At 32.3% G+C, this 12,119-nt stretch overlaps 1 protein-coding gene across 1 annotated transcript; it reads right to left on the minus strand.

Annotated features, from left to right (window-relative positions):
- Nucleotides 1–5,273: 5,273 nt before the first annotated feature.
- Nucleotides 5,274–9,477, minus strand: LOC110637241 (uncharacterized). The gene is made up of 2 exons (XM_021787249.2): nt 9,315–9,477; nt 5,274–7,850 (listed from the first exon to the last, which is right to left on the minus strand). Exon 2 carries the CDS (start codon nt 7,502–7,504, stop codon nt 5,558–5,560), a length of 1,947 nt encoding a protein of 648 aa, XP_021642941.2. The 5' UTR covers nt 7,505–7,850; nt 9,315–9,477; the 3' UTR covers nt 5,274–5,557.
- Nucleotides 9,478–12,119: the final 2,642 nt, after the last annotated feature.

The following is a 12,119-nucleotide window of genomic DNA, read 5'->3' on the forward strand; positions in this document are numbered from 1 at the left end:
AAAAACTGGCTTCTTCTTTGTTGCGCGTTTCTACTTGTTCTAGAAGCTCTTCCCATTGGTATCTTATCTTGGCTACTTTATGACTGTTGAAATTTCCAATCTTTGAGCTTGTGTTATGTAGGTTGTCTTGATCTTTTCCTTTATTACAAAAAAAAACTAAAGGACAATCTGAATAGAGAATTGAATTAGCATTGTTCATGGTTCAGTTTAGATTAAATTTCCCTCCAAACCAACCCAATCCAAACTTATAGCTATTTCAAATTTTAAAAATTAAATGGTATATATATATATATATATATATCCTAAATTTTAAGGTTTTTAACAATTCTACCATAAACTTTTTTTTAACAAAAATACTCTAATTTTGAAAACTAAAGGACAATCTGAATAGAGAATTGAATTAGCATTGTTCATGGTTCAGTTTAGATTAAATTTCCCTCCAAACCAACCCAATCCAAACTTATAGCTATTTCAAATTTTAAAAATTAAATGGTATATATATATATATATATATATATATATATATATATATATATATCCTAAATTTTAAGGTTTTTAACAATTCTACCATAAACTTTTTTTTAACAAAAATACTCTAATTTTGAACTTTTTAACAATTGTACCTTGTCTTCTATTCCACCATTAATTTTAATGGTGAAAATATCCAAAAAAACCTCAAACTTTACATTTATTTTTAACAATTGTAACATAATTTTTTTTAACAAATATACCTTGAACTTTGAAATTTACTACAATTAAACCTACTGTTAGTTCCCCCATTAAATGCTAAAAGAGGTGCTAGGTTAGCACTTCTAATCCCCAAATTAAAACTAATTAAATCTAATTTACAAACTATAATTGATGAATTAAAAGGTCCTATTTTGGAGCTGCTAAGGTGGGTCTGTTTGAATTGTTGAGAGAGGATATTGATAGGGAGTGAGGTTGAGTCTTCATAAGGATAGAATTGGGTTGGGCAGAGGTGAGCATCTCAATGATGATGACTTGTCGAGATAATGAAGTGATTGAAGTAGTGTCAATTTTGCTGTAAATGAATTTTCTATTTTTTCTTTTTATTGTAAATTATATTTAATTAGTATCGCTTTGGGAATTAGAAGTGCTGATTGGCACCTCTATTGTCATTGAAAGGGACAACTAACAATGAGGTTCAATTATAGTGAAATTCAAAGTTTAAGGTATATTTGTTAAAAAAGATAGTTTAGGGTACAATTGTTAAAAAAGGCAAAATTTGGGATTTTTTTTTAGATATTTTCTATGCTGATATAACAAAATCCATTATCTTTAATAGTGGAATAGACGGTAGGGTACAATTGTTAAAAAGTTTCAAATTTAGGGTATTTTATTAAGAAGACAAAAGTTTAGGACAAAATTGTTAAAAATCTCAATGTTCAGGATCTTTTTGGACATTTTATATATATACTTCAAAAATTGCCAAGTAACATGTTAAAAGGCTTAATATGATTAAGAAAATTTTAAAAATAATATATTAATCCATTTATTCTAAATTTTTAAAATTAAATAATATATATCTTTATATCATTTATTAAATATAAAATTGTATTAGTTGTTATTAAAAATATTAAATATTATAGTGTTACATTCTTAAAAATGTAGAGAAAAATAAGTAATAATTATCTAAGAAATAACAATTTAATTTAATTTTGATAAGGCACATAATTATTCAAAATTTTAAATTTCATTTAATATAACTAATTAAAAATTATATATATCTCATACAATAAGCCACTTGGTTTCTTCAAAAATTGCAAAGTAATATATTAAAAGACTTAATTTAATATAATTAAGAAAAATAATAAAAATAATTTATTAATTAACTTATTTCAAATTTTAAAAATTAAATAATATATATCTTTACTTCATTTATAAATATAAAATTGTATTAGTTGTTGTTAAAAATATAAAATATTATATTATTACATTTTTAAAAGAATGTATAAGGGAAAATAATTAATAATTATCTAAGGAATGAAAATTTAATTTGATTTTGATAGGAATATAATTATTTAAAATTTTAAATTTCATTTAAATTATATTTGATATGGTGAATGGCATTTTGGCCTTGATGGCTTGCTGACATGCTGCTGGGGTGAATCGAATTTTTCCTATTATAACAAAATCATGTGACTTAACTGTTTTTGTACATATTACTATTTTTTATATCATGTGATATTTTTAATAATAATAATAATAATAATTAATTGACTATTAATTATCATATTTGAAATAATATTATAATTAAATTTTAAAATAATAGTAAAATTTAAATTTATATTACCTAAAATGAGCTTGTCTTTACCTAAATAATGAAAGCACCATTAAAATCTATGAATTTTATAAATCCAACGCTTCTGAATTTTGTAAATCATTGTTCTCTGATTATTGGTTGACATAATTTTGAAAACTTTGGAAAGAAAATAGCACAATATATATTATACAAGTGTTGGTATAGTAAAAAAAAAAAAAAAAAAAAGATAATTTTTAAAAAATAAATTATATACTTTTAAAATTTTTACAATTTTACTCTATACCATAAAAATTATCAATTAAATTATGAACTTTTCAACTCTTATTAATTCTACCTTACCATTAAAAAAATTGTTATCTCATTAACAAAACTGCTACATTAGATGCCACATTAGACACTAAGTCATGTTATGATAGAGTATAATTGGTAAGAGTGAAAAAGTATAGAGTTTAATTAGTAATTTTTATAATATAAAGTAAAAATGTAAAAATTTGAAAAGTATAAGATTTTTTTAGCAATTTTACAAATTCATTTTAATTTATGTAAAGTTTTAAATTGCTTTTAAAATTGAGAGTTTGATTTGGATTACTTTAATTGATTTGATTACTTTAATTGATCTGAAAATATTTTTAAAATGAAAATATGATAAAATAATAGTGAAGAAAATGAGAATAGAAAATAAAATATCTAAAATGATATGAAAAAAAGTAATATTAAAAAATTTAAAATATTTGAATATTAATATGAAAGAGGTTCCGAACATAATTAAATGGCGAAAAATGCTTAATATAATTAATTTTAATTAATTTTAAAGACTTAATTGTCATTATATATATTTTAATTAATTATATAACTTTTTTAATAAATGTTTAAGAAAAATTTATTTTTTAATCTTTAGATTATACTAAGAATAGCAATATCAACATATGAAGTACCCATAAAGTTATTAACACAAGATATATTTATGATTAATAATTTGTATTTTACATTTTAATAATTTTAGAAGAAATTATAAAAAAAAAAATCTAACATTTTCATTTTTTTTAATTGTATCTTATACTAATTAAATTGTCAATTAAACCCTATATTTTTTAACTTTTATTAATTATACCTTATTATAAATGCGACGTAACAGTTGATGTAGTGTCTTTGTTAGTGAAATAATGGTTTTGTTAACTATAGGGTAGAAATGAAATAGTTAAAAAATTCAGAATTTAATTGACAATTTTTATAGTATAAATAGGATTGTAAAAATTCAAAAATTACAAGGTTTTTTAGCAATTATCCCTATAAAAAAAAGGAATTTATAACAAACTAAGAAAATGGAACAAAATAGAAACAGTAGCAACTATTAGTAGACAAGCCTTGTTGTAATCTAAACAATTTAACTATTTAAATACATAAGAAAAGTAATACTCATAAATAATTGTATTTTTTTATTTTCAAACAACTATAAAAAAAGTTATAAAAATCTTATTTAAAAATTTTTACTTCAATAAAAGTAATAAAAATTTTGTTCAAAACTGTAATAAAAGTGATGGCCAGGACTGGCCTGGTATGGACTAGGGCTTCCACGCAGACCCACTTAATTGGGCTGGATCAGGCATGTTGTTGTCTATGGTAGAGCTGATGACAAGCACAGTTGTTATTTTCACATAATTTCAATAATTTAATTTTTAAATAAATGGTTAAATCTTTTTTCAACTCATATTTAATAGTAATTATGATCATTGCATACCAATGATCAAGCAGTGCAAGTGCCACCAGCAAGCTAGATCACTGCATACCCAAAAATACCAAATCAATGCCAACAGCAGGATTCAAACTCGAAAGAAGCAGAAGGTGAAAGTGAAAGAAAAGGAAATTGAAGAAACAGAAGGAATCCATATTCACTCGCATCGACTTACAGAAACAACCCCAAAATCCATATATAATGCATCATAAATACAAGAAGATGGGCTCATTACAATAGTTTGCAGGATAAAATTTTAGGGCACCCATTCCTGCACCTGAGCATTTTATCCACGCAAAATTCACATGATTTACGCATTATAATTAGAGAATAACTGGATAATTATATGGGCATTGACCCTTAATTATGGTTGCCACTGTATTTCACACGAGCAGAAAATGATTACCTTAACTGCAGTTTCTACAAGATTTACAAATTCAATGGGCAACTCAATCCAAACTCCCCTCTTCCCCTGCAAAAGATAAACTAAAAGGAATTTCAGTACCATCACTGTTGGCTATCAACTAAAGAACAATAAAGAAATCTTATGATTTATGACTTAAATAGATGCAAATTCAACCCACCATTCAAACATAACTAGCATAAAGATGCTCCAATTTCCTCTAGTTTGTTAAATAATGTCGAAAGCTTTGGTATTATCTGAACCTGTGGAATACCAATATGAAACCTCATAGTAACTATTGACGGTAATATAGCCAAGAGGAACCAGGATAGAAGATTAGGAATGAAAGAGGAAGAGGAACCATAGATGACATAGTTCTTACCTAAGAAAGGAAACCACAAGAAGCTGTCTCGTAAAAGCCCAAGAAAAAACAGTGTCAACGTAAATTTAACTGGATACAATTTCCGGGTATTTTCTAAAAAGCAGAATTCAGGTGAGTCTGATGAAAAGAGCCAAATTCCTAAGTGAAAATGATTTCTCTTTCTACCATCAGTACAGAAAGGAGAAAACAATTCAAGAAGCAGATCATAACAGCTCAAACTATCCCCAAAAGATTAACAATCAGGATAAGATTAGATGATAAAAATTAGGGCGTCTCAGTCCGAAGAGACTTGAAGCAAATCAACCATTTCGACCTGATCTTGTAATTTAAAACGGAAAGTCGGTTTAATTTTGGATTGAATCGGTTGAGGGATCCATCCAAAATGTGAACAGCCCTAAATGGAATGCATTCATACGGCACGCATAGGTAAGATGTAAATATAAATATAACAATGTTCCCACAGAGCACAAGATAATGAACAAGAGAAGGAATTATTACACCAATATTTTAAATCCAAATTTAACATTATAACCTTATTTACTAACTTATGGCATGTTACAGGTGGATTTTGAAAACTTGTCTCGACAACCAGAAGTTGAACTGAAAAAATTAGGTCCCCAATACATTCAATATGGTACAACAACAATATTCCCTACCAATCAGCACAAACTATACACGTGCTCCTTAAATAGGTACTAAATTATACACAATTTTGCCATTGAATAGTCGCAAACTTCCAAATGGAAATCACCAGCTTCAAATGCCATTTATTGCGTTTTTCAAATTCCCACCAAACAATGACATTAGGCCACCACCATGGACCCTCCCCTCAGGAATCACGCAATCAAAGCTGGTTATCCTACCATTGCTGCCAAAGCCACCAGCAGCATAGCCAGTTCTACCTTCCTCTAGCTTCTCAGCACTAAGGAGACTTGAATAAGATGGTGATGACTTCATGGATGGAGGAACCAATACCAGTGGTGGTATGAGATGCTGCCTTTTCATTGGCTTTTCGAAAGAATCAGTGCACTCAGAGATGGCACTAATTCCAGATGAAGAATAATTGTTGTCAATGCTGGCTCCTGTATTTGATGCGGTAGTTACAAGGCCATGGAAGAGCCCTGGTGCAATCAAGCCGCCCTTGTTCGTACCCTGCTCCAGGACCATGCTGCTATGTGCAGCACAAAGACCACTCTTACCCCTTGCAAATTTCTCACATTTTCCTTCTCCCCAAATGCATCGCTTACCGCCACCATGGGCCTTGCAGAAATCTGTGCTACCTTGTGCACTCTTCCCACAATTTTCAAACTTGCACCGCTTCCCTCCCCCATGCCTAACACAGCAATCAGTACGGCCACGAGCACTCTTTGTGCAGCCTGGCACGACACACCTCTTTCCACCACCATGTGCAACACAAAAATTCGTGCCTCCATGGACACTTTTTGGACAGATTCCACCACCATCAAAAAGGCAACGTTTTCCCCCACCATGTCCTTTGCACAGTGGAGTACTTCCTTCAGCACCTTTGGTGCATCCAGCAAAAATGCAACGCTTTCCTCCACCATGGGCCTTGCAAAAAATAGTACTCCCCTGAGCACCCTTTGCGCATCCTGGATATTGGCAGCGTCGACCACCCCCATGAGAAATACACAAGCCAGCCTGTCCTTCAGCACTACGAGTGCAGCCTTCAACCTTACACCTCTTCCCCCCACCATGTTTAATGCAAAGCCCTGACTTGCCTCGTGCAGCCTTGGTGCACCCTCCTGGAAACCCACATCTTCTGCCACCCCCATGAGCTATGCAAAAATCTGTCTTCCCCTCAGCACTTTTAGTGCAACCCAATTGTTGACACCTCCTTCCTCCACCATGGGCCTTACAATATGCAGTTCGGCTCTCAGCCCCTTTGTTGCAACCTGGCTTTTGGCATCTCTGTCCGCCTCCATGCCCAATACAGAGACCAGATGCCCCCCGTGCTCCTTTTAAACAACCTAAAAACTTGCACTTTTTTGGGTTGCTGGTTTTGCGATCTGAAGATGTGGCAGAAGTTGCATGCTCAGAAACAGTGCCCACTGAGTAATCTGTGGTAGCAGATGGTTCATGGTTCAGCTGCGACTGATGACTACAAGATTTAGCCCCAAATTCAAGAAATTCTTCTGCATGCAATGAAACTTTTCCAACATCCAATCTTGGAGCCAAAAGAAGCGATGGCATGTACCCACCAGATTTTTTTGCTGAAGTGGAGCCTTCATCAACAACAGGAATCAAGAATCTATTATCATCATCAGAAACTCGGTTCAGAATAGGGGTGTTAATATCAGTCTCCAAAAGTGAACTCTCAAGTCCACTCCAAGCTTCCTTGGTCCCTCCAGAAAGGCCAAGTTTTAGAATTGAATCAGCATCCGATGATAACCCCTGAGAAAATATGGCAGCAGAAGCTGATACTTTATCCTTGTTAAACGTCATGCTGTAATAATCATTACCATAAGCAGATGGTGTTGGACCTAATCCAAGCACCAACTTACAGCCATCATCAGGGCCATTGGGAAAATCAACCTTACATTTGCTTCGAGTACTCTCAAATCCAGTCACACTGCTTCCTCCATTGGCTAGGCAGTTCAAGCGTAACGTCGTATCACCATAGTTTTCAGTTTTAGAAAGTTCGCTGTTATGACAAAACTGTTTATCTTTATCATTCAGATCCATTCTCTAGATGTTGTGAACTCAAGGACTAAGAAGAACTAAGGAATAGAGGGCCAACCAACAATAGTTTTTAGCACATGCTAATGGCATGAATAATTACCAAAATGAAGTGTAAATGTCCAAATAGGCTAACTCCCCCACTGACAAAGCCTGATGTGTCTGACCTGTCCATCTTTGTACACTTCAGCACTGACAACAGGGAATTAAAAAAAATTGCACATGGACTTAGGTCCTAGAAATATCTGACAACATTTCTAGGATAAAATCCTTTAATGAGAACAAGTAAAATTGATATGAAAGATCTTGGGAGCGACTCGTGCTCCTTCCTAAATTATTTGGCTTCATCAACCTGCAAAGAGGAAAATGGAACCAAGACTTTAATGATGGATACGGCCTTTTCCTCAAAAGATCCAAACCCAAAACAGACATATTTTCAGGTAACTTTGGAGTTCACATATTCATCTTTATACCAAACTATCAAACAGAATACTGTCTCTTAATGCTAAGTATCAAAGGGAAATGGATGCGATAATTAGCACAGTAACCGTAAAAATGATGAAGTATCAGCAAATCAATACAGAAGATTTCCCCGTTTATCATGACGTATTTCAAGTTCACAGTCATAAAATCCGCACAAGCATGAACAAATATATGCATGGAAAAAAGCATAACCTATTAAATAACAACACAAACTTCAATATCAATTAAATGTTTGCGAAAAGAAGTTATTCTTTAAAAAAAATGGTGACAACAAGTCCAATTTTTCCGCAGATTAGATGAGCCTCTTGCTTATTCTGCATGAGGATCAGATCAGATTCAACACTAGAGAAAAAGTGCTTCAGAGTTTCAAAGTAATATAGAGATAATTCTTAGATCCGCTACCCCGATGAAAATTTGACCACAAAGGTATGAAAGTTTCAACATGGAATAAATAAATAAATAAATAACAACGAGAAGAACAATAGAAAAACAAGATTAATGATATGATGGAAAAAATAAATAAGATGCTTGTATTGTTCTGTCCATATCTCACAGACTACAGTATCACATTATATTCACAATCTGCATTAAATTTCTCATAAACCTTACCGAAGTCACATATTCAGAAAAGAGCTCCTAAAGATCAAGTAACAATCCTATAATAATGAAATTCACCATGTAACCACATATATTAGCATTCAAGAAATTTCTAAAAGACCACAGCAGCCTATAAACTTAGCTTGAAGTTTAAAACTTACAGAGATAAATAAATTCATCAAACAAATCAACTACAAGGGTATCCTATCTGCATCAAAACGAAGCACCAATAATACGTAATAAAGAGTAGATCTGAACTAATAATTGCATATCAGTACAAACTATTGCAGCAAATTTAAACTAAAAAGAAATAGTAAAGTAAAAATAAAAAAAAAAGCCGAAAATTGAAAAAAAAAATACATGAAAATAAGAAAAAGCACAAATTATAGTAAATAAATAAAAATAAACTTGAGCATATCCAAAAATTAAAATAGGATTTTAACAAATTAGTAGTCAGTGTTTCTTATAAAAATAAAATAATAATAAAAAAAAAGAGTACACAAAATGGTTCATCAATAAATCAAAAACAAATAAAAAAAAAAAAAGAAAAGAGAGGAAGCAGTGAAGTTTCAAAAACCCAGGACATATCGATTACCGGAAAACAGATATGTGAGTGCGTGAAAGCAAGAAAAAAAAAAAGAACAATAAAGAGGTAATAAATTCAAAATTAAAGGAAAAATGAAGAAGAATTACATAAGAGAAATCAGAAAATGAGAAAAGGGAAAGAGATATATACCAACTTCATAAAAATTAGAGCAAATTTCGAGAAAGCGAGTGGATCTGAGAAGTGGCTATAGACATCGTTGAAAGTTTAAACAGAGAAGAGACGAAATGACAATAATAGATAGAAGGGCCAAGGGCGAACACAACTACTGGCGGAGAGAGATATATTTGTTAGGTAATAGACTGCCGCATATAAAAAAGTGGAAATTGATTCAGGCTGGCCTAGTCCCTTTTTTTCAAAATTTTATTATTATTATTATTATTAAATGATATCATAATCTTAAATAAAATAATGACATCATAATTATTTTGAGATTGCATAATTTTAGAAAATAACCAGCAAAAAAAAAAGTCCATACTCCACAACAACAAATTCAGTTATATTTTAGTTTACGCTTAACCTGTCCCAAGCCCGGATAAAGGAGGAGGGTTGCGGTAGCTGACAACCAGTGTAAAAATTTCGTCACATTTTATGATATGGATTCAAATGATATAAACGTTGGGGCGTCCTTTGCTAACGACGCGCTACATCGGAGCCCGAGTGTAGTGAGAAATATACAAGGGTGTAGGGAGTTCACCGAAAACGATGCACCATGCCGGCGCCCGGGTGTGGTGTTAAGTGAGCAAGGTTCCTACATCATGGACAGATGTGGGTAAAGAAGTTAGTCCATAGGACAGATAGTAGAACAGATAGTGAAACAGAACACAAGATAGACATAGAAAACAATAGAAGATATCATAGAAAGAGACCAATTAGGAATGAGCAGGATAGGAGGAGGATTAGGGTTGGTACTAGGAATATTGGATCACTTACAAGAAAATTAATGGAGCTTGTAGATACCTTGGAAAGGAGAAGGGTGAATATTACTTACATTCAGGAGACTAAATAGGTAGGAGAGAAAAGTAAGAAAGTGGGTAATTCAGGGTACAAACTGTGGTTTACCGGAAAGGAAAGAAATAAGAACGGAGTGAGCATAATCATAGACAGGACATTAAAAGACGCAGTAATAGCTGTGAAAAGAGTAGGAGATAGAATTATACTAGTAAAGCTAATACTATAAGGAGAAACAACAAATATAGTTAGTGCTTATGCCCCACAAATAGGACTAGACAGTGAGAGTAAACAAAAGTTTTGAGAAGATATGGATGATTTAATGCAAAGCATACCGAATGAAGAGAATGTTTTCATTGGTGGAGATTTGAATGGACATGTAGGAAGTGATAGACAAGGTTATGAGAATGTTCATAAAGGTTTTGGTTTTGGCAGTCGAAATGAGGAGGGAAAAAGCATCCTAGATTTTGCTATAGCATACGACCTAATACTAGCAAATACCTATTTTATAAAAAGAGAGTCACATTTAGTGACTTTCAAAAGTGGGCAACATAGAAGTCAAATCTACTTCCTCTTAACCAGGAAGACAAATAGAGCTCTATGCAAGGATTGCAAGGTAATTCCAGGAGAGGCTTTAACAAGTCAACATCGGTTGGTGGTCTTGGATGTCAAGTTTAGGAACAATTCAAGTAAGGTCAGAAGAAATAGTGTAGCTAGAACAAAGTGGTGAGAGTTCAAAGGAGTAAAACAAGTGAAGTTCAAAAATGAGCTTCTTGAGTCCGAAGTATGGAAGCTGGGTATGGAGGCCAATAATATGTGGATACATATGGCATCAAATATTAGAGAAGTAGCTAGAAAAGTACTTGGAGAGTCTAAAGGACATGGACCACCCTCAAAAGAGAGATGGTGGCAAAATGAGAAAGTACAAAAGGCAGTGAAGAGAAAAATGGACTGGTATAAGAAATTACCTAAATGTGATAATAATAAGGCATATGAACAGTATAAGATAGCAAAGAAAAAGGCAAAAAAGGCAGTTAGTCAAGTAAGAGCACAGGCATTTGAAAAGTTATATAAGAAACTTGGAACTAAAGAAGGGGAGAAAGATATTTATAGATTAGCAAAGAGGAAAGAAAGGAAATGTCAAGATATTAATCAAGTTAGATGCATTAAGGATAAAGAAGGAAAAATATTGGTGAAAGATGAAGACATTAAAGAAAGATGGAGAAATTATTTTAATGATCTCTTTAATAATAGTCAAAATGGTAATAGTGTGAGTATAGACTATAGAACAACAGAAAAGAATGTAAATTATACTAGAAGGATTAGATCTTTAGAAGTAAAGGAAGCACTTAAAAGAATGAAAGTGGGTAAAGCCTGTAGACTCGATGAAATACCAATTGAAGTATGGAAGTGTTTGGGAGATATGGGAGTGGCATGGTTAACTAAATTATTTAATAAGATTCTAAACTCAAAGAAAATGCCTGATGAATGGAGGAGGAGTATTTTAATACCTATTTTTAAAAATAAGGGAGACATACAGAGTTGCTCAAACTATAGGGGAATTAAACTCATGAGTCATACTATGAAGTTGTGGGAGAGAGTTGTGGAGCATTGACTACGTCATGATACTTCCATTTCTCTCAATCAATTTGGTTTCATGCCCGGTCGTTCAACTATGGAAGCGATCTTTCTCATTAGAAGTTTGATGGAGAAATTGTAACACCCTCCCTGTAGCAACTCCGTACATTCTACTGTTCCGGTGACCAGTGTCGGTCGGGACAGCTAGAACGTTCGGAAAAATATTTAAACTAAAGTGAGGGGCCATAATTAACTCAAATATTAATAAGAAAAATTTAGTAAAAATTTTAGAAATAAAATACAACCAAGTTAAATGAGCCGGTGCCCAAGCGATGGGTAACCCAGAGGGAAGTTGCGGTTCTCGCAACTAGGAGCCCTAGACCCGGGGAAAAATTTATAAAATAATTT

This window comes from Hevea brasiliensis, chromosome 1, assembly GCF_030052815.1.
Source record: "Hevea brasiliensis isolate MT/VB/25A 57/8 chromosome 1, ASM3005281v1, whole genome shotgun sequence".
NCBI classification, from domain to species: Eukaryota; Viridiplantae; Streptophyta; class Magnoliopsida; order Malpighiales; family Euphorbiaceae; genus Hevea; species Hevea brasiliensis.